This window comes from Natator depressus, chromosome 4 (genome assembly GCF_965152275.1).
Source record: "Natator depressus isolate rNatDep1 chromosome 4, rNatDep2.hap1, whole genome shotgun sequence".
In the NCBI taxonomy this organism is placed as follows: domain Eukaryota; kingdom Metazoa; phylum Chordata; order Testudines; family Cheloniidae; genus Natator; species Natator depressus.
The window spans coordinates 112,589,519-112,613,375 of record NC_134237.1 but is presented as its reverse complement, the minus strand read 5'-3'; the positions used below and the strand labels follow the sequence as shown (position 1 = coordinate 112,613,375).

General features: G+C 39.1%; 1 protein-coding gene across 1 annotated transcript in view; it reads right to left on the bottom strand.

Annotated features, from left to right (window-relative positions):
- Positions 1-710: 710 nt before the first annotated feature.
- Positions 711-23,857, bottom strand: part of BOD1L1 (biorientation of chromosomes in cell division 1 like 1) — a 52,369-nt gene continuing 29,222 nt past the window's right edge. Inside the window, exons 14-27 of the mRNA XM_074951669.1 lie at positions 23,321-23,408; positions 21,374-21,444; positions 21,076-21,157; positions 18,042-18,115; positions 16,474-16,558; positions 15,328-15,401; positions 13,023-13,095; positions 12,907-12,941; positions 10,810-10,858; positions 8,192-8,226; positions 8,003-8,087; positions 7,404-7,572; positions 3,234-3,377; positions 711-2,001 (exon numbers count right to left, since the gene is read on the bottom strand). Of these exons, the coding sequence (XP_074807770.1) occupies positions 1,893-2,001; positions 3,234-3,377; positions 7,404-7,572; positions 8,003-8,087; positions 8,192-8,226; positions 10,810-10,858; positions 12,907-12,941; positions 13,023-13,095; positions 15,328-15,401; positions 16,474-16,558; positions 18,042-18,115; positions 21,076-21,157; positions 21,374-21,444; positions 23,321-23,408 (1,173 nt within the window). The 3' untranslated portion in view covers positions 711-1,892. The remainder of the gene's footprint in view (positions 2,002-3,233; positions 3,378-7,403; positions 7,573-8,002; positions 8,088-8,191; positions 8,227-10,809; positions 10,859-12,906; positions 12,942-13,022; positions 13,096-15,327; positions 15,402-16,473; positions 16,559-18,041; positions 18,116-21,075; positions 21,158-21,373; positions 21,445-23,320; positions 23,409-23,857) is intronic.

The following is a 23,857-nucleotide window of genomic DNA, read 5'->3' as shown; positions in this document are numbered from 1 at the left end:
TGCTAATGAAGACAAGGCCTGAATGTTCTAAACTGAGGGCAATTAGGGATTCTAAGTATGAATTTAGAAACTTTTTATTTGTATTACGATCTTCCACAGCAAATTCCCTTCAGCCCCACTAGGAATTTGTCTTGCCAGAACTGGCAGAGGGCAGTCTTGCCTTTGGAACTTGCTTCCTCTGTTGCTGTGCCAGAGCATCACTGCATCAGTCTTTAAGGCACTATGGCCCTCATTCTGCAGTCAGTCAATCTCTAGTCAGCAAAGCACTTAAGCATGTGCTTAACTTTCAGTAGGTGTTTAAGTCTCATTGGCTTCAGTACAACTTAAGCATGTGCTTCAATGCTTTGCTGAACTGGGGCCTAAGACAGACCTTAAAAAGTTTAAGGATATTTGGTAAGTCTGAATAATGTAATCAGTTCCCTGGAGGAGTTCTTTAATTTCAGGACATGGATTCACTTAATGAGCTGTCCAAATTATTTTTGTAGTAAATATATGATACCTAGATGGCGTGATACAGAGGCTTTATAAAAAGGGACTGATTATGCAAACCATTACTCATGTGAGTAAGTCCATCCAAGTCAATTGTAAATACAATACAAACAAATACAGTGACACAATTAAGGAATTTAAAGATATAACAAATATTGCAACTCAGGTTTTGGGAAACATTTTATAATTTATATATAAAATCTCAGTAAGAAATCAAGTAGAATATCTGACATATATGCGCCTTACAATAACGAGTAAAAAAACAAAACAGAATGCTAATTTTAATTATAAAACAAGAATATGAACAAAACATTTTAAAATAATCTCAGATTATTTGGCAACTCATCATATCATTGCAAGAGACAAATTTGATCTTAAGAAAAGCTTAACTGTAAAACTTAACTTGAACATTTGCTCTTACGGGAGTATTAACATACATTAAAAAAAGATTCTGGCAATATCATCAAGTTCTACTTTTTTAATACCTGTGTATAAAATGTAACAGAAAATGCTGAAGCTCCATAGTTATTCGAAGTTAAATATCACTTCTATGGGTCCCTCTTCATTGAAAGACAAACACTGAAAGAACAGTTAAGTTGTGAAATAAAACATAGCAGTTCGTTGTACTTCAGAGTAGCTTTGGCTGAAATGGTCTGAGTAAACCTAAGCTAGTACTATTGACTACTTTGAGGTTTGTACAAAACTTCAGAGATGGAAAGTTAATCTGGAAAGATGACACTCCCTATTTTATACATAGTTATGAATGTGAACAGAAAAGGGAGAGAGAGTTCCCTTTACTATGCTAATCTACTTTAATACATGCGAGAGAATACTTTACCAATTGTCTGAGCATATTTCAGAGAACTTCGGGTTTTAGACAGCCCTGAAAAAAAAGACTCCTACTGATGGCTGCATAGAATTTAAAATATCATTAATAAAACCTAAGGTATATACTAAAGTTTACAGACCAGTCCCCTCCATACAATAAATAAAGTGTTCATCATTGATTAGATTCATACACAGAGTAAAATACAACCTATTTTTACAAGTTTATATACAAAGAATATTAGTAGGCCCTTGGTGCCTGGTGGAGTGGAAGCATCTGCATTAGCATGTCACATTGGGAAATCCCAACTTTCTGAGTCAGTGTTAAAATCTGTAATTACTTTGTTTTCCTTTCAGATACAAAGTAAACTTATTTTTTTAATCTGTATAATATTCTGTATAAACAATAGTTTATAAAATTGTTTAAAATGTAACTTAAGTTCTGCATCTATTAACTTAGAGCTCAGAAATGAGCACATGCAAATCCCTTTGCTTTTACACAACAAAACAAAAACACAGAAGCAGAGACCACTCTCTTTTCTTTCAACTTTTCCATGAATATTATCAGATGGTAACAATTATCGCTTTGTTTTCTTTAATGGCATTTCGTCCACTTTAGGCTGGCCTTTTCTGCGTACCGCTGGTGGGCTGGCTTCCCTTTTACGCTTGCTAGCCTGCATCTTTAACCTAGAAGTTGTAACAATTATTAATTATGCTTAGAATTTTTATAATAGTTTATATTTTCAAAGGGGTTTTAGGCACACTTACTTAGAGTCACATTCCTCCATCCCAAGGGGAAATGCCAGGAGATACTGTCTCAATTCCCCAGTGTACACCACCTCCCTCAGTTGCATGGCATGTAGGGGGACTATACCCCACTCCACCAGACCTTAGAAGGATGCTACATATACTCACCCTCAATAGCCAGCCAGTTCTATTGGCTGGTGCAGAGAAGACAGAAAGGGACATGGTTCCACCACCTCTTCCCCATTGTTTGGGGGGGGGGGGGGGGCGTGGCTTGTGCCCCAGAAGGACAAAAGCAGGGTTCAAGTTCCTTCACTCAAGACAGTAAAAGAACAGTAACTGACTCGTGTCTCTTGTGCAGGAAAGGGCATAATGGGAAGGCACCTTACCCACTCCCCTTTGTGCATGCATGCGTAGGCCAATCATGCCCTAACCCTAACCACACATGACCACAGCCTGAACTACTGGCCATCACAAAGTACTTAATATAAACTGAAATGCAGCCTCTAACTGTCAGTATCCAATACGTGCTTGCCACTATTGCTGCAAGTTATTTAAGCAGCGTGCGTGCTCCCAATGCCATACACTGGATGGAGGAATACTGTAGAGGTAAATAATAATTTGTGCCCTTTATTGCTCCCGTATCATACACAGAGATAGCCTCAAACTTAAAAATGGGAAAAAATGCCTTCCTTCCCTCCCCTTCCAGTGCTAGTTTTTTTAAAACTTGAAATATTAGGACTCTCAAAGGCTCCCTTCCTAAGTTCGTCCGACAGAAAGAGGGAATATCTTTGGAGAATCTGATTACGTCACATGCTGCTGAAACCTAAATTGCAGTTCTCCTGGCCCCAGCATCTTCTCCATTCCAGAAAGAATTGCAGCTCAGATTATAGCCTTGTGTGACATTGTTGCTCAGGCTCTCCTAAGTACTTTCCAAGATCCTCCAGCACAGAATGGGTAGTAAAGACCTGATATTTCAAATGTAAAAGAATACACAGGAAAAAAAAATGGGGAAGAGTCCTTTGAAACAATTTTGGGATATCAGAGAAAGACAAAAACCACTTTTCTTTTTGCTTTGCAGTTCAGTGCTGTAGTAAATTATAGATGCAGAAAAAAGGATCCATTTAATGACATCCAAAACAAACAGTAAAAGATGCTTCCATTTTCATACTTACTGTGCCAATGGAGGAGACCTGCTAACTTTTGCTTCACTAGGCGACCTCTTTTTTGCTGCTGAATTTTGCTGTTTTTTAGGAGAAACTGGACTTGGGCTGTTTCCTTTAGAAGCAGCACGGGTGGTTGGTTTGCTTGGCTGCTTTCTGAAATGTTAACAGAAAACTTTCTATAACAATGATGAATGAATACAGCAAAATAATCAAATCAGATTCAGCATGCATATGTAATAAGTACAGGAAATTAAACTATATGGCATTTACCAGAAGTGGATCAATACTGTCAATGCAAAATGACATCTGCAAGTTTGGGAGTAAAGAAGAATACATCTTAAGAAATCCAGAATTGAGATTTGTCCTTTATTCTTTTTGTGCTTATCTTTAATATTAAATTATGCACAGGGTATGAGGGGGTGACTCTTAGGGCTTGTCTACACTACCCCGTGGGGGTCAATCTAAGATACGCAACTTCAGCTACGTGAACAGAGTAGCTGAAGTCAATATATTTAGATCTACTTATTGTGGTGCCTTCACTGCGGTAAGTCAGCAGCTGACGCTCTCCTGTAGACTCTGCTTGTGCTGCTCGTTCTGATGGAGTACCAGAGTCTGGGAGAGTGCTCAGCGGTCGATTTACTGCGTCTATATTAGACGCGATAAATCAATCCCTGCTGGATCAATCACTGCCCGCCGGCAGTGTAGTGTAGACAAGCCCTTAGGCTGTACATGGGGTTCCCCTTCCAACTCAGACGAAGAGTTCTCCTTTGGTGACCATGGTGTGGGTCGCACTGTGCTGCCTTCCCCATGCTTGTCCTTTTTCTGCACTGGCGAGCACGCGCTGTCAGTGTGCTGCTGTTTGTGCTTCTTCCTTTGCACTGGGAGATGGTGAACGGTGTGGGGAAGAGCACAGTGCCAGAGGGGTGCTTCGCACAGAAGCTGAAGTACTCTGTGCAGAATCGGAGCAGCTTTGCTCTGAGGCTGGTCTGAGAGTAGCTTCCATTAGGATAACCTTGAGTCTTATTTCTCTGTCCTTTTTAGTGCGGGGTCTAAAGTCCTGACAAATCTGGCACTTTTCCCTCATGTGAGTTTCTCCCAAGCACTTCAAAGAACTTGAGTGTGGGTCTCTCATGGGCATAGGTTTGCTGCAGGAGGCACAAGGTTTGAAGCCTGGGGACTGGGACATACCCAACCAATAGGACAAACAGAGCCCCTCGATGATAGTTAGTCCCTAGCTATGCTATTTACACTACCTCTAAACTATAATTTCTATATACTCTAAGGCTATGTTTAAAACAGCAACTAGGAATCAGAGACCAAAATCCACAGGGAAGAAGCCTTGCTGAAGCAAGAGAGAGAGTTCCAGCAATGTCATGGGCGGTAAGAAGGAAAACTGAGAAGAAGATGAGTGGCCGGCGGTGCCCCTTATACCAGCGCATGAGCAGAGGGCACTAGAGCTGGCCCAACGGATACCACTGAGGGAAAATCTCTGGCAATGGTGGACACAGTGTGCACATACCTAATGTGGAATGGACACAAGCAAGCACTTGAAGAATCTTAGTTACAAGCAAGTATCTGGTCTTGGGTGTGTTGATGTTGGCAGTATAGATAACTCCTCTTGGGGGATTCACAGACAAACAATTGTATGACTGTTCTTTTGTTCTGCATACAAGATCTTGAGGGCCAGAGAATACCGCTGTTAAAGGTGTGGTCTGAGCACCAGCTGAGTCCCATAAAGGTAAAAATTAGATGTCCTCAGAAATGAAGCCAAGATAGTGATTACTAGAATCTCAGTGAAGATGGTGGTGTCAAAGTACGTTGTCACTGAAAATGGAACCAAGATAGGGCTTGACTAACTCAGAAGATCCTGACATCTGATTCTGTGGTTCCATGGGAATCCTATGCTCAGCATCAACATAAGGAAGACTAGAAATGAACTTTTGTTTCACTGCACTGAGAACAGCCCCTAGAATGCACCAGATCATCGATCAGCACTGACAGAGATTGAGGTTGGTCTCTCGGGCAGTACTCTTGGTACCATTTAACTTTTGGCATCAAGAAATAAGATTTCTCTCTAATCTCAAGGGGTCACTAGAATGAAAACTTCTTGCTTTAGCACTGCAGATTGGTGCTGTGTCCTCATTTTTTCCTATAATTCTTAGAAGAGAAATGGCAGTTGACAATTGTGGTGCTGTCTCCTTTTCTTCTCATGTTCTCGAAGTACAAAAGAAAGTACAAAAGAAAAATGGCATGGAACGGAGTTAGAGGCCTCTTGTTTGCCTGCTAGATCACCCAGATTCTCTTGGCTCCAAACTTGGGAGAAATCCCTATCAGGAGGGCTATGAAGAAGGGCCTGGAATTAGTTCTTACATGCCTGATACAAATAAGAGTCTTTTAGGAATCTTCAGGTCTTCTTGATTCTTGAGAAGAGAGACTGTCCATCCAACTTTGCTGATGTAATAATAGACTGTAATTGTCTGCTTGAATTAGAACTACCTTTTGGAATACTCCAATTTTGGACATGACCGCATCTGCAGGACTTTATATAAAGTTGGACTTCTGGAGAGACCAAGTACCATTCCCTTTATTTGGGCTCCTTATCCCAAGAACAGGGTTACTACAATTTGGATTGGAATAGTTTGGCAGGCCTTTCCATACTGAAAATTTTCTTTGCACTGCCACAACACACAGTATCTTGGAAGCAGCTAGTTTAAGAATACACTGGGGTGTGTGGTATTATGACCACTATAGTAGCCATCAAGTTCAACATCCACAGCATGGTCCTTGCAGAAATTTGCTGATTCAGATAAATTCTTCTTGTCACCTCCATGATGTCCTTTTTTCACTTCATGATTCACTTTTTTCAGGGTGAATTAAAGCTTTTAGATGAGCCATGTTTACCAGTATACCTATATACTACATTATTACACAAGGATAAAAGGGGATTTTAGATCTATGAACTTATTAACTGCAGCACCCTAATGTTGGCAAGAACAGATCCTTCTATGACCACTAAACATCTCAGGGACACATACTGCATGGGTGCCAGTCCAAAAGGCAACAACTCACTCATTGCTAGAACCAATTCCTTATCAGAAATCCAAGATGTAACAAACAGATGGGATGCAGCCATTATGCATGTGAATCATTTGTCAGCACATATCTAGCTGCTCTCCTCCAGAAGGGGAAGGGCTTTACATCTTATGGTGGTTGAACATGTAATTTTTAGATAGTAGTTATATCTGATAGGAACTAATATTCTCTCCTCTATTGCATTTTCTTAACTTGACTACCATTGAGTAATATGACAGCACATGATAGAAAAAAGCCAGACACTGTGATTCAGAGTCTCCGACTTCATTAAGCAAAAGGTCACTAGATACCATGAAAATCTGAGAGGACTAAACTAATGTCAACTTCAGTACATCTACAACAGCTAGAGATGATACCAGAGCTTACGTTATGATGACATGAGGTACAATATTTATAAAGGGATAAGTCCCCACACCATGCACACACAACTTTAAGTGTTGTAGCTAAACAGATAAACTTTAAAGTATTAAAATCTCAGCTCTTAATACATGCAACCCAACATCATCTTTGTTCCAGTTACTGGTAAACATGCTTTACCACTCCCATCATTCTCCCTGCCAGTTTCATTCCTGTGAGAAGTGAAAAGCATGTCAATTTCCAGAGTGAGTGGAGGATGGCACAAAATACTAAGAGTTCAATTGCAAAGAAAGCCATTGCTTTGTGCTTGGTCTACATGGAAAAATTATATTGGCATAGCTACATTGGTCAGGGTGTGAATTGCCAGTGTACATGCAACTATGTGGATGGAAGAGTGCTTCTGTTAACATAACTAATGGTGTTTGGGGAGGCGATGTTACTACAGCAACAGAAAAAACGGTCAGTGTAGGCTGTGTCTATGCTGGGGGCGATGCTGGCATAGCAATGGTGACATAGGTTGTGTAGAATAGAGGCAACCTTGGAGTTGCCATTTGTAGGTCAACCTGTTGAGGAGCTGGGATTTTTAACACTAATGTTACTGTCCTGTTTTGTAGGGCTGACAGATTTTTCAATATCAGACTCTTATTTTAAAAAGAGAGGTTAGTTAACTGTGTGTCATAGAACACTGGAGGCAATGTCTTTTAAAAATACTAGCTAGCTGAATATTACTTTTGAGCCTCTAATCTCGTGGCTGATCTAGTTGTGGCTCCAGAATGCGTTTCATCATCTTCATCATCATCATCATCTTCATCATCATCATCATCTTCCTCCTGTTCTTTTGTTTCCTCTTCAGCAGCAGATGCCAACTTCCGACGTTTTCTTTCCGGCTCCAGTATTTCTGTCCATGAAAAATTTTACATGTGTTATAATTTCATGAAAGGCCCTTCAAAAGACACTTAGTTTAGAAAAGGCATTTAAAATGGGACTTGTAGTAGAATAAAAGTAATTTTCCGTTTCCTTCATCCTTCAACACTTAATTCACACTTGTTTGACTTAATCTCTCAAAACACACATTCTCAATAGTTTACTTTCGCAGTTCACAGCCAGAATTCATACAAAATTCATTGGGGTTTATAGAAGCATCTGGGATGTACCAATTCTGACAGGAGATTACATCAATTTACATAATATTTACACTAGCTGTAACCCAATGATTTTTTCCCCAATGAAAGGAAAACATAATAAAGCTGATCTTGTTACAATTTTATGTACACCTAAGCACAGTAAACTCTTCAGTCTGTTAAGAGCAGCACAATTTCATGTCTTACCAGTTTCCTCTGATGGAATCACAGAACATCTGGGCTTTCTTCCTCTTCGACGCACAATCATCTCTGCTTTCCCTGCCTCACCCTCCTGAGGTAATGAAATGAAAGCAAACAGGACTAATGAAATGTGAGAAAGCGGGCCATTTTTCAGTATACTGCTTAGAGGCTTTCAGTAAAAATGCTTGAACTTACATTTGCTGTTTCTTTCTTATTAGACGTGTCTTTAGCTAAAAAGAAGAAACACTGTAAGAACTCTACCTAAATGTAAAACTGAACTTCAAATCCCTTTACTAATCAATCTTTTTAAAAAAAAAAGTTACTAAACTCAGTTTGTTGGCTTTGTATAAACATCACCAAAGTAGTCAGAAACACATTTAAAAGCGCTCTTTCCAGCAGGGATGTCAACCAACTGCAAACAAAAGACAGGTTTTTTTGTTTTTGAAAAGAGATGGTCTATTCATTAAAAATATTCAGGTCTTTAAAATTAAAATTTTTAGGTCACATGACACTGTATTTACTGCATTTATTGATTTAAAATCAGTAGTAAATGCCATTCCACTTTAACGAAAAAGCAAAGTTATTTAAATATTTCAATTGCAATCTAACAGAGGAGGATGGCAGCCACAGAAAAGGACAGAGTTTTAGGGTCTGACTGCAACTCTTGCATTAATCAAAAGGGACTATTCATGTAAAGGTAGACTGGATCCTTCATTTAATACTTCTGAAGGACTCTGGTGCATGTTTCAAAAATGCATATACAATCTCCATCATGCAAACTGTCCTAAGAAGCAGCTCCCAGGCCTGAAAGGGAAACTATATATCTGCTGTCACTGTAGTGGGTGCTTACAAACTCTAACTTTGGCCTGCCCAGCTCTGTGTTGGAACAAAGTCTACTCCATTCCTGGCTGATAATTTTGCCAGTTGGCATCATCTGAATAATGGTGCAGATAGAAATCCCTCATAACAGAAAGAAGGAGGCTCATAACAAAAGCAAATTCTTGTCTTTCTTCCCCCCCTCTACAGAACTACTAGCTCTCTTTGCTGTCTGCAAGGCATGAGAAAATCCCACTCCCAAGCCTCGACTCTGCCAATTTGGTTGGACAAAGCTTGATCATCCTATTAGTCCATCTGCTTATTTGTCATAGCATATGTAGAAAGGACATTAACTATCCAAATTATTAGATCGTATGAGCAGAAACATATAATAAAACTATAAACACACATTTAAGTGTGTTGGAGTTAAGTTAATAAAATTAATGAAAAAGCTCGAATTGTGAATGAAAACTATTAACATTCACATACATACCTATATTAAATATAATTATGCAGGTAACAAAAATGTATGAGATTAGTCCTTCCATTAAGAAAAGTATTTCATGCAAAATAAAACTTCTAATGAACAAATTAATAATAAAATGTAAACAGAGTTCATTCATTTTGCTGTGTTAAACTATGAATACATTAACATTTCGTAAAATCTCTTACAAAAACACAGATGTGTTAAAAAGTACCCACAAGACATATAACCTCTCTTTAAAATATAGAATGGTAGAATCATAGGACTGGAAGGGACCTCGAGAGGTCATCTAGTCCATATAGTATGGATACTATAGCTTTGCTATAAAGCTTCAATAAAAGTATATAAACAAGTTCTACCCTGAACCTGTGTAATAATCCCCAAAAAAATCTTGATCCAGTAACAACCACTATAGTAATTGGTGCAAAACAGTTTCAGTTATAAATCCAGTATCATGTGCTCATAACTTTCTGAAAAATTCTTGAGACATTTTCCATGCTTAAAGTTTTGCCCAAAGAAGATTATTTTTGGGAGGGTTAAGGGAAATTTGAATCAACTGTGTTTCTCTCTCTTTTGTTGTACAGAAAAGCCCCCAAACCCTATTTCCTATTCTGAACACTAAGTTTCTCCCCACAATGAACCCCCATGAGATAGCTATTTTTAAGCCAGACTTTGATGTTTCAAACATAGCATGGAACTAGCCTCACTGAAGTGTAATGCCTTGGTTAGGTTTGGAAAAAAAAAAACAACCCGTTTTTATTTAATAGTTATACATGTTTGAAAATACTACTTGGGCCATGGGAAGTAAAACAAAAATCACTTCATAAAAACTCTCCTTGGCTCTGAAGCCTACAAAAAACTAGATAGTGGTCAGGCTCCTGGTGTGCTGAGACAACAGCCTATCATGCTGACCAATACCATCCCAATGTTGCTTTGTATACCTCCCTTGGTCTATCTGTACCCATCTTTTGATCCCATTTCCATAGAAAGTGAAGTTAGTTGAGCAAAGATAGGGTAAGTACATATTTTTCTATTTGTATTTTAACCTCCTTAACTTAATATTTGCAATTTTGGTATCTGATTCATGGAAAGAGATGGAAGCAAAAATGGAAACTAGCAGTTGAGAGTCAGTTTTACTATAGTAGCCACTGCTTCTGTGAAGTTCTGCCCTGTGCCCCCCAACACAGTGTATGTGCATATAGCATAACATCTTCTGTCGTGTATTATTTCTTACTTAACGCCAGGAGCAGCACTGTTGAAATAAGTCCTACCAGGATCAAAAGAGAATAACCTAGTTGCTATCTTTCTGTTCTATCTAAAACTCGTATTAGGGATGGACATCATGTTTCTACCAATTCATTTACTTAGTTTCTACAGAGAGGAGAGACGGTTGAATGCAGAGGCAAAGCTCAGGAAGGACACTTTAGAACTTTTTGGAAGGTAAGCTTTTATAGGTCCCCCCCTTCTCTTTCCTGCTGATCTGTTAAGATAGATGGATGATTTATTTGCTTACCTGTTTGAGAAAACTTTCCTTTAGTAGCAAGAGTTGGAGACAGCTGAACCTAAAATTAAAAAAGCCCCAAACATTTCTTAAAATAGAACTAGATAAACCTAGCAATGGATTAGCAAGCACTAAGATTTACTTCCATTGATATAAAAACATGTTTCCAAAACCGGAAACAACAGAAAAGTCTGACCGACATGCAGCATATTTCATATCTAATTTCTTGTAGTGACACTGGTCTGCATTTATTCTATGCATGACTGGACAGAGTTTGGAACAATTTTTTGTGAGCTTAGTTCATGAACAAATCAAATTACGTCAATTATTGAAACATGCATTTCACACCTTGGAATGCTACTGCTTACTGAAAACAACCGAGATTACACACATTTCTGAAAACTAACTTTGCACAGTCAAGGCAATTTAATATATAATGATATGTAGGAAAGGAAGGTGTAGTACAGTAATTTTATGTAAATCTACACTACTAAAGAAACTCACAAAATCACTACAGCCACAAATTAGTGTTCACTCTGGATAGAGGAAAAACTGCATAACTACAATCTGCTATGATAAGAATACAAAAACAGTTGCTTTCACCACTGGATTTAAGAGTCTGCAATAAGGAGTCTAAAGTTCCCTTTGAAGTGTGTATTTATCCCCAGTAGCATTAATGGATCAGAAGCAATCTCCCCTTTCTTATCTCCAACCACTAAGGCTTCACGTTATAGGGACACACTTTCTGGTGGAGGGTAGACCCAGCTCCTTCTGGACCCAATCTATGTTGACTGATAAATCTGCCAATGTGAGTCACTACACAAAGATGCAGGACATTCCCTTATAAGGGGCTGTTAGAAATTGTCAGCTAATAACAAATGTTGAGTGGGATTAGAGCTAGATGAAGAACAGTAATTCTGTTTCATGGAGGATTTCCAAATTTGTTTTCATTCTTATTCGGAACGAAAACAAAACAATGAAAGATGCTCAGCAAAACAAATCCAAAAATGGCTTTATTGAAAAATTGCTTTGATACAATTCCACCAGGCAGGCTGAAGGGCATTTGGGAGCCCAGAAACCTTGGCTGAGCAGGCAGCCTCAAAGCTCAGGGGCTGGGGTTCTCAGCCTCTTCAGCAGCCTGCTTGTCGGACTGCTAAGAAGCCAGGAAGATTGTGATTTGGGTTTCACATGGCTCCCGGGCCAACTGGCTCCTCAGGCTGCCTGACTCCTGTGGACCATTTCAGATTTGGTGACTTCGCATTTACCTTTGGGAAATTCCGAGTCAGAAAATTTCCAATCAGCTACACTTGGGGTAAAAAGTTCTGATTCAACATCACACCACACTATAATTTGACTGGACTGTACTGAGCAAAAATGCTTTCAACAGAACAGGTATCTTCTTTAGCAGCTGTTGTACGGGTTAGAATATTCATAAAATCGACAGCAAAGACTCTTAGAAGTTAGAGGGTTACCTAGGGAGCTATTAATTTACTATTTACATATATCTGTCTTCTGACTAGGCCTATTAGCCTTAATACAAACTGAAATCCCCCATATTGAAACTCCCGACAAAATACAGGGATCATACAACCAGTTTTTTTACTAGATCATCTCTCCTACATATTAGGCACCTAATACTTATATACATTGAGCTCACTGCTGGAACTAATAGGGTGGGAAAGGGGGCAAAACTGTCTAAGTCTTTTCCCCCTTTCCTTATACTTAGGCCAAAATAACCCCACCATAGGTAATAACAGCATACAAATGTCTGTAATCAGTATTTGAGTCGGTGTGTAAAATTATCTATAAAAAGTTTGATATTTTCATTGCTGCTACAATTTTTGAAAGAATTTACATCTACAATGCTGGATTCAAAAAAAGCACTGCTAAACTGCTGGACACTACTATTGAGGTCAATTGGTTAGAATACCTTTTTGCTCACAGAAATCAACTACTATATTGGATTATATTTTCAGGACCATACCCTCAACCAATAATTTCTAGTTTATATATTTATTGATTTGTTTTTGACATGGTAAGTTACATAAAAAAAATTAGTTTTAAAATGACCAAAATGTGTGAATCCAAATAAAATATTCAGACACTCACATTCCCAGTGTTCGTGTCAGCTTCTGAATCCACCCCTGACGGAGAAAAAAAAAAGTAGATTCAGAAAAATCATTAACGTTTTCATATTTTCCATGAAGATATCGCATAGTACTTACTACTCTGTACTGCTTCAACAGGGTATTTACGAGGCCTTCCTCTTTTCCGCTTAACTATTACAGGTTGATTTTCCTAAAGAAAAAAAAAAGGGGGGGGGGAGAGCAGGCTTTAGTTACTATAACATCAGGTTTTAAATTAGTGTAGGTATTCATTCAATATTAAGAATTACCATACTATCATGGTTTCAAGAGAAATCTGAGACCTCTTCTAGTACAAAGTATCTTTCCAATGACATACAGAACGGCCTTCAAATCATAATAGCCAAAAAAGTCTGCAAACAGCTGAGCCATTCAGATTATCAAAATAAGATTTTTTTTTCCTATTATTTAAAGACATATGTCTTGAGTAAGAATCACTGCCAATGTAACTTACACTTCAGCACTAGTTGGGGTCTACATATTTCAAAGCTTTGGTAAAGAATGCAATCTTTTACCTCTAGGTCATTGGCTTGAATCTAGCCCAGGTTGTAAGTAACAAAAATCATCATCTGATTGCTGTATTGTAGCCTCTGTGAAATAAGTTAGTGCAGGTCAGTCTAATTTTTACTGGACAGATGGCCAGATCCCAAAAACCACCACCACCACTGGCACCTCACTGCTAGTTCCAGGAGAGAGACCAAAGACTGAGGACCAGATCCAAAGCTCATTGAAGCCGAAGATGGTCTTTCCTCTGATTTCAGTGGACTTTGGATCAAGCTGTGAATGAGCAAGGAAACCTACTTCCCTCTCAGCTCTAGGGTATGTCTACCTTGCAGCTGAGGGTTTGAATGGAGCCTGTGCAGATGTACCCGTGCTAGCTATAGCCTAGCTACCTCACTAAAAGGAAAAGAAAGAGGATGCTGCAGTGCAAGCTTCACAAGCCCACTTGACATTTCTGGGTCCGTATTTGCTCATGCAGCCCACACTTATGCCCGCGCTGCAGTTTCCTCACTTTTCCTTTTAGCAAGTTAGCTAGAGTTCAGACAGCACAGATGTGTCTACACAAGCTGCAATTCACATCTCCAGCTGCAATGTCGATGTACTCTTAGGCTACATCTATACTACGAGCTAGAGGTGTGCTACTCAGCTTGTGTATGCATACTTGCACTAGTCTGATAAGAGCTAGTGCAAATATAAATAGCTGTCTTGCTACTACTGTGGCCACACTATTTTTATACTCACGTTCGCTCTTCTCAGGCTAGCACAAATGTGTGCACACGAGTTCGGAATCACACCTCTAACTCATAGCGTAGACACAGGTATAGAGATGCTTCTTCCAATTTTGGGTTTTGATACAATAGGAGTGTTGTAGGGTAAATTTGCACTGTCACTATCTGTGCTGTGTCTAGGTAGTGATTGCAGTCTCCAGGACAGTCAATCAATGCACCTTTCACACACAGTAAATTAACTTACATTTCTCAGCCACATACTTTGCAGACAAGTACTATTTTTCACACCCCCTTGGTTTGTAAAGCCAGACTGCTGCCTTAACTAACAAATTCAACTATACATTTCTCTGAAGGGGAAAAATACAAATATATTTAAACTTCTGAAAATTGCCTACAATAGCTTTTCCATATATCAATATGTCAAGATATTGTGCCCTGATACCTGGCTAGAAATAGAGTCTTTATACCATTGGAAAGGGACAGTTCTTGGCTTTTAACAGTAAATAGCAACAATTACTGTGATTTATAGTTCTGAAGAGTCATGAGATATCAGATCTCAAACCTGTCACTGGTCCAGAATTTACTTTTGTGTATATTTCAGGCCACTGTAGTTTGGAGGGAGAAATCCAGCCTTTGTGAGGCTGGGGTCTGGGAAGTAAAGAAAAATGTTCTGCCAGGTTACGTTTAAAAAAAACAAAAAACAAAAAAAAACCCACCCGTGGCTGTTTTGGCTTTTGGGAGTAATCTTGGTAGAGATGGATTAATTTGGAGGAATGCAAATGAAGTGCTCAAGGTTGCATGCTAAATGCCATTTGTTACACATACAGCACCAGCAACACCATGTCTCTCTTTAGATTACTCTCTTAAAAAAAACCCCAAAAAACCTTACAAGTCATATGACTTCTCTCCTGCATTTTTTACTCTAGGTGATGACAGAACTACTTATTACTTATATTCTGGACTGGACATTATGGTGTGGCTATTTAGTCAGTCACTCTACGATGCTCCAGGTGATCAAATCATTGTTTTCTTTTATGGCTGTGGTGAAGTCAATATTATTTTTATTGCTGCAGTCAGAAAGTAAAAGACAAAACGTAATTTTGTCTTAATGCTAAACTTTCAAATGGCAATGAATTAAGATGGATAAGACTACTTGCCTCTACAGAACTTAAATTAGACTCCAGACTCTGCTTTGCTTTTTCACAAGTATCCTGCTTGCTGGTTAACTCATCTGCACAAAATACAAAGTCAAAGACACAACTTCACTGCATATCTTTGCTTTAGAAACAAGAAGTATTGGCCACAGTCTCTGTACTGTCTCAAAACTACTTTATATGCCTGGGGGTACTATAAATTAAACGTCAGTAAAAATATTATTAATACATCAGATAGCATTTGTCTTACAATTTTTGCTGTATTATGTTGTTTAGGCTGCTTCATTAGACAAGTGGGAGTTACTGTACAGGATTTTGGATTTTAAAGTAATGGAATTACAATGTTTGAGAGGGTGACCCATATTATTATAACAAGAACCCCAAAGTCAACTCATTTATTGATACTACTATTAATTTTTCCCCACACCCACCAACCAGAAAGTAGGGAGGTGAGCTGAATAGGTGGTTAATTGCAAAACAAACTCAGATTTGTCAGCAGGTTTGTTGGTATTGAGAATTGAAGCCATTAAACAGATCAATCCCATGTTAGTGTCTATACACTATGAAAGGAAGGTAGATGAGGAAGTCAAAGCCTACATTAATTCATAGGACACTATATCATTTTTTTTTAGTACAGTGTATAAATTAATTAATAGGGCTAAGTCACCCACAGTCAATGCAATTTATACACTTTACTGCTACAGGCAGCTGTATTGGAAAGGGGAGTTCCTCTCTGGGAGAGCAGGTTCTGGTTCTGTCAAGGAAAGGCAGCTTTAATTTATGGCCAGATTTACACAGAGCCTCACTAGTGAAGTGCCCTGACCCTCCCATCTCTCTGGCAAACTGCCCATTTTCTGACTCCAGGTCATGCAATGGAGCAGAAGCAGTGGCTGGCTTACATTCCTGTGCACCTTCTCTGGACAGGCGTTCCAGGGGCCCCAAATCAACTCTTTGGGAGTTTCAGAAGCCAACCATGTGTTTTTCAATGGCTGCTACACTTAACATTTTTATAGACAACTCTATTAATGGAGAAGATAAGCAAATATTTAATTATGAAATAAAGATTCTCATTCTCAGAGACATATTCTAATTAAAAAAATTAACTGTGTACAGTTTCAGTAAATTACCCTGAATTTATATTTACATTACCTTTTTCTTCCACAGCACTTGAAAGAGGTATGTGTTTCCTAATGATTTCTTTGGATACCTCAGCTGTATCTCCAGAGGTCACATCCTTAATTATTTTGAAAAAATAATAATAAAAAGAGGTATTTTATTACAACTATAAGGTCACTGCCAGCTACTCTTAAAAAATATGAATGTAAAATACTATTTTTATTCTTCATGGCTATTTAATTCCCTATTAAAACTTTAGTACTAAAGTCAATGGGGGAGAGAACAAACAAAATCTCATGGGCTCATTCCTCTATAGAGCATTTTATCCCTCCAATTTTGTCTTAATATTTGCAAATTAATGAAAGGTCAATAGAAGACGTACTACTATGGGACCTCTGCTGTACACGCTATCTCTTTTTTTTTCTTACCAAAGACAGAGCATCAGTTGAATGCTGGTACCAAGTAGTGGGGCAATCTGGTCACACAGAATAGACTCAGACACACTCAGATAATGGCTATTTTTCTATCAGATGCACGGGAAAGAAAAAATAACCTGGTATTTTCCCTACTGATTATACAAATTTCACAGTAACCAGGTGGTGTTCAGCTCTGTGTGTGACATTTCTCGATGATGAAAAATAGCTAGTGGTTTCCCCTTCAGGGTCCTTCATAGCCATACATGCAAGGGAGACAGGAGCCTATTCCCATTAAACCTCAAAAGCAGGGGACTGGGGAAACCAATGGAAAATGGGATGTTGGAAGGAGAGTTTAGAAGGGGTGTTTTCTTCAGGGGGAGAAGCTGAGATAGCCTGGACTGTGGGTGGGACTGTAGAAGAGGCTGGCACAGCCTAGGAGTGTTGTATAGGAAGAAGATTTTAGGGGGCAGTGAACCTGAAATAGGCTTCACCAAGCTGTCCCTCTCCAGTCACCCCACAATTGTGTCCCAATCCTCTTTCAGCCTTTAAACCCTGCTCATTTTCAGCTCCTGCCCAATCTCTGTCCCTACTCCCCATTCTAACCCACCTTTTTGTTCCTCCCTTTCAGTATTCCTCCATTCTGCCCCTTCTCCCTCATTTCCCTGCCTGCAATATATAGCACCAGCCTCCTCCTCCTCTTCTTCCCCTTCCCCCAATTCCAGAGACCCAAGCTGGCAGGGCACCAACAGGGGGAGCAGAGAGAGGGGAAGCAGAATCTTTGGTAGCAGCAGCTGCCTGCAATGGTTGAGAGGGAACTGGTGTTGTATGCCTGCTGTCCAGCCAGATGTACAAGATTCTGCTGCAGGCAGATTATATTGAAATGAAGGAAGGTGCGAAGAGCTGCCAAATGTGTGAATGTCACATCTGATGTGTGACACTTAGCAGCCTCAAAATTTGGAAGAGTTCAAAATTGAGGCTTGAACAGTTTGAATCTTTTCATGGTAACATTTAACAGTTAAAATATTATTGTAAGCATTTACAATTACTGTATTATTGTAAGCATTTACAATTACTGTAATTATGAAAACCACTCCCTCCCAAAAATATAAAAACATATCTACAGCATCAGACACCAAATTCTCTCAATATCTTTTTGACTAAAACAGTGAAAATGGATAAAAATACCTTGTTATCTTTTATTTTGGAGCACTGACTTGGTTTGTTTCCTTTTCTCAAATCTTGAGTAATCGGATAATCATCTGCAAAACAGTTTAAATGTTTAACTGAAATGCTCCTGTCTATGCTTATGAGAGCCTGATCCTCTTCTTATTTACACCCGTTTTGCATCAGTGTAATTCCACTGATGTCAGCCAAGTTGTCCCTGATTTACAAAAATGTAAATCGGGGGGGGGGGGGGGAAGGAATAAAAAAAATCAAGCCCTTCTCTTTGAAGGAGCAAATACATGAAACAATGAAAAGAGACTTTCAGTTCCATATTAACTTCATAGTTTTTTTTAAAAAGCATAAGAAACAACCTCAATTTCATAGATGTGGCACACTAAATTAAACATGGACCTCAACTGCACTCCAACCAGATTAAACAGCAAAACTATTTTACATGCCATATGTTTGCATTCAAATATATTTATAATTAATCATGTTGACAAATTCATTTATTCTCTGGAGCAATAGAAGAAAAGCAGTCATCACAGAATCACAGAATATCAGGGCTGGAAGGGACCTCAGGAGGTCATCTAGCCCAACCCCCTGCTCAAAGCAGGACCAATCCCCAACTAAGTCATCCCAGCCAGGGCTTTCTCAAGCCTGACCTTAAAAACCTCAAAAGGAAGGAGATTCCACCACCTCCCTAGGTAATGCATTCCAGTGCTTCACCACCCTCCTAGTGAAAAAGTTTTTTCCTAATATCCAACCTAAACCTCCCCCACTGCAACTTGAGACCATTACTTCTTGTTCTGTCATCTGCTACCACTGAGAACAGTCTAGATCGATCCTCTTTGGAACCCTTTCAGGTAGTTGAAAGCAGCTATCAAATCCCCCCTCATTCTTCTCTTCTGCAGACTAAACAATCCCAGTTCCCTCAGCCTCTCCTCATAAGTCATGTGTTCCAGACCCCTAATCATTTTTGTTGCCCTCCGCTGGGCACTTTCCAATTTTTCCACATCCTTCTTGTAGTGTGGGGCCCATAACTGCACACAGTACTCCAGATGAGGCCTCACCAATATCGAATAGAGGGGAACGATCATGTCCCCCAATCTGCTGGCAATGCCCCTACTTATACATCCCAAAATGCCATTGACCTTCTTGGCAACAGGGGCACACTGTCGATTCATATCCAGCTTCTCGTCCACTGTAACCTCTAGGTCTTTTTCTGCAGAACTGCTGTCTAGCCATTCGGTTCCTAGTCTGTAGCAGTGCATGGGATTCTTCTGTCCTAAGTGCAGGACTCTACACTTGTCTTTGTTGAACCTCATCAGATTTCTTTTGGCCCGATCCTCTAATTTGTCTAGGTCCCTCTGTATCCTATCTACCTCGCCTCCCAGTTTAGTGTCATCAAGAGAGGAAGTGAAAATTTCCGTTAGTCCAATATCATTCACATATTGTTACTCTTCTAATGTCATTAATATGTAGCGTATATAAAATAATTATGGTTAAGAGGTGCAATATCTTCTTTTTGTAAAACTCTTCAGTGGTAATTGAGGCAGGGCTTAATCAATATTACCCAGGGCAGATCACAGTTCTCAGATGGATATTCCCATATAGATTCTGACAGTAGATGCTCTGACTGAACAGGTGAAACATTTGGGGGGATATTATTAGAGTGGAGCGCCTATTCCCTCTTTGTCTCCCCCCAACTTCACCTCCTAGATCAAGCCCCGATGCCCTGTCCATCAGGGCTTGAACTGGGAAAAAAAAATAGTGATATTCTCTCAAGCTTTACCAACAAGCTAAGCTCCACCTACTTCAGATGCCAAAATGAGACACCACTCGCAGTAGATTTTATGATGTTCAAAATATGATCGTGTTTATTCTGCTGGGATCCTCAGGCTTGCAGGAGATGGTTCCCTCTCAGTACGATGCACCTACATCTATGGGTACTGCTGGACTCGGCTCTCCCTTGATGGAAATGGGGATTCCTTGCTGGACTCTATGGGAGTGGCTGCCCTTTGATGAGGATGCACTCTGGCTCTGTTCCTCCACTCTGGCCTTTCAGCTCCACTGATCAGATTGGGGACAAAAAGGCAGTGGTACTCTCCTATGCGCCATCCACTCATAACACCAAAAAGAAATGCCACTCAACAGATTATGCAGGTCTTCCTAATACATCCCTCTGCTTTCTTAACTGCTTTTAACAACAGTGAAATACGTAACAATGTTGACATTTAACATCTGAGTTAACAGTCCATGGAGATGAACAGGAGCGATGCCCACTTGTCAGAGTAATTGTTTTTGACTCTCTGCAAACTCAAGCAGACAGTACTGCATGGGTCACGTGCATGTTTTCAAGGTTATTTTCTCAACCATAAGGGCTATATTGACTTTTTTGTTTAAATGAAAAATGGAGATATTGGAGAACAAGAAGGCAGTCTCAATAAATAAATAAATGAATAAAAATACACATTAGTCTCCTGTTTATCTGAAACTCTATTATCCAAACAGCTGTTGAGAAGGATGAGCCCCCAGCTCCAGGGGATGCTACATGCTGATGAATGGCTTCTGCAGCAGCACAGGGAGCCCCCTGTAGCCCTGCTGTCATGGGAGTGTGGGGGACCATGATAACGGAGCTGCAGAGGGCTCCCTGCGCTGCCTCAGGGCCAGTGACACCCAATTCCTGCAGAGGCAATGTGAAGGGAAGGCTGCAGTCCTGGCTGGACAAAACAAAGTCCTGGCCGGAGGTCTCTGCTCCTGCAGGGATCAGGTGTCTCTAACCTGCCTGTGCTACTCTCTAATGAGACAGTTCATCAATGATCAGTGCCAGGTACTCCCACAAATTTCTTGGAACCAAATCAACCTTTGAAGGTAGAGACTAGGACTGGAAATCAAACCTGAGCCTTATGCATGGCTGTGCAGAGCACTATCATTAAGTTACCAGACTGGCCCATGAGCCACAGGTTATAGACACAAATTTGAACACACAAGTATAAAAAGCCCTCAAGATTTATGAAGATAAATATGAGTGTGTCTACAGTGTTTTAGCTACCTGATTCACCCTCTCGAGTAGGCGATTGGTTTTTTTCCATTCCTGGCATGCTGCTTACTTTTTCCTGATCAGGTATTTCTATCTGTAATTAAAAAGTGGGAGTATGTCAGATTTACCACATGAGAGAACAGACGAGGCAATCCTGTTCCCAGGCACTGGTAGTTCAAAAGTATCTGTATATGTACCAACTTCATGTTTCATTTAGAATGCTGGGTCAGGAAACCCAAGGTCCTGAAGTAAAATGGTTATGTATGTTTTGCTTCAGTCTGTAAAAGGTGACTATAATAAGCATGCTTACCTCTTGATCTTTTATTTCAATCTGGATTTTTGCTGCTGCTGTCATGTCTATGGTATTTGAAGTTTCCTGTTCTGAAACACAAAGGTATAAATATATAAATGATCAAGTTATTAGTATACACTGCATATATTGGATATAAAATGCTCAGAGAAAAGTGTAGTGATGAAGAGCGTTTATGCACTGTATGTTGCATCTTGCCTGGAGCTGGACTGAGTAGAACAGAATTAAATATTTAAATCTTCATTCTGAAGTTACACTGTGATTGATTTCCCTCAGTCCAATTCCCAGTGGACGCAGTACATCTGTTGGCAGTCCCAGGGGGCCGGTCTAGTGATTGGGCACTGAGACTGAACTATCCTGCTAATGATAATCCCTCCAAATCAGGGTTCTAAGGCACTGTAGCTGCGTTTACTATACCTGTTCTGTGAATATACAGAGGACTTCACTCTGTGGGGATATGAGAGAGGTGCCTTTTATGATCACTAACATTCACACACAAGAAGGAAAATAAAGGGTACATTCAGACTTATTTTTGTCTCCCTATTCTAGCAGTAAGGAAAATCTAGAGGAAAGGTAAGGTTTTTTTTTCTGGTGTTCAGTATTTCACCTATAATGTTCTTCCCTTATATTTTGTAAAAAAGCAAGAGTATGTAAAGAATAATTCTTATGCCAAAAAAGTATGTTTGACCTTAGTTTGACCACAAATTAACAGTTGTAAAATACTCTTGTGTGAGAGATTTTTTTCATTACAGACTGCCATTGTACTGTAGAAGTTACACTGGATAACTCAATAACAGCTTTGCCTTCAATAGGGCTTTGAAGGGATGTGAAGTCGAGTTTGATTTCTCTGACCAAAGTTTAATGGTCACTAGTACCACCTATGGCATCGTGGGAGGGAGCTAAACAAAAAAGGGGGCAGGGAGGTGATTAACATTGAGATATCTGGGTGTGCAGGGAATTCTAATCACCTGTGGGCCAATTATAAGAAAACGGTTCAATGCAATATATGGGAATGAAAAGAGATTTGTAAAATCTTCTTCTGTTACAGCAGTACACTGCTGTTGTGCTGTTCCTGCTTTATTTTGGGGGATTTGCATGCATAAAAGTTCTGTGACTGCAAAGAATTACCCAACTTCAGTATACAACTATGGTAACTGCATGATTAAACTTCCTGAAAATTTAGGCCTAACTTTTTTGGATTCAAAATGTCCAGTAGTAAAAACAACTGAAATACCTATCAGATCAGATAATTCAGTAATATCTCTGAAGAGAAAAATGAGGGTAGGGCAGTGATTTTTGAGCCACTCTCAGGCATCTGAGCGCTGAAAGTTATAAAGAAATAAACAGTGTATATTAGTCTGAACTATTGGACCCAAACAGCATCATACAATTACCCTTTGCTGGTATATCCCAAAGTCAAAAATTAAAAATAAAGTCATGGTTTAAGTAATTCCATGGTGAAACAATCAGCAAGAGAAATATATTTCACAAACAAATTTAGCATGGAACTTCCCTTTTTGTTTAGCTGCATGTGTATACAATAGAGCTGTGTGGAGAATGGAAATTCCATTTTGAGCAAGATTTTCAAAATTTGTTTTTGTTCTAATTAAGAACAAAACCTGAAAACACTGAAATCCTCCATGAAAGAAAATTCCAGGAAAAAATTGTTTTTGGTCAATTGAAACTTTTATTTCAACTTTGACTGAAATTATAATAGAATACAAAATAAAAAAAAATGTTAAGCAAAAAGTCATTTCGAAAGGAAAAATGTTTGTCCCAGAAAGGCTGAAACACTCCCTCCCGCTCATTTTTACTTTGAAAGGAAATTTTGGTAAAATTGACACTTTTCAATTTTCACGGAACTACACTTTCCAACTGAAAATGGTTCTGTCAGTGTTTTTCTAACCAGCTCTGGTGTACAGTATACGTAAGAATATACTTACTTACCTGTTTCTTTATCTGTGGTTACTGGAGATTTAGATTTCCTTTCTTTGTAGCTACACTCTTCAACTCTTTGTGTGTCAGAGTTTTCCACCTAAGCGTAAATCACAATTGCAAAGTTAATACACTTATTTTATTCATTGAAGTTATGAAGGCTGAAAGAAGAGAAAGTTTTCCCCAATTGCTACTCTCAAAATAGAATATGCCATAGAAGGAAAGAACTGAGTGAACACAAACAAGTTTGTTCTCAGAGCTCTAATACCTATACTAACATAGAACACCAACACGATGGAAGACCAGTCTAGCTCTATAATAACTATTAGTATTTCCAGAATTTCTACTTACCATATTTTTAATGAAAGCTTTCCTTCAAGCTTCAATTAAAACATATTTTTATAGGTTTTGAAAAGGATGTAATAGGATGGACTACATACTAATCGGCATTAATGGGAGAGCACACAGCTACATGTGCAGATGCTAAATTTATAAATAGCAGTTTTCGGATGACCAGAAATGCAGTAAATCACCATAATAATACAGGAC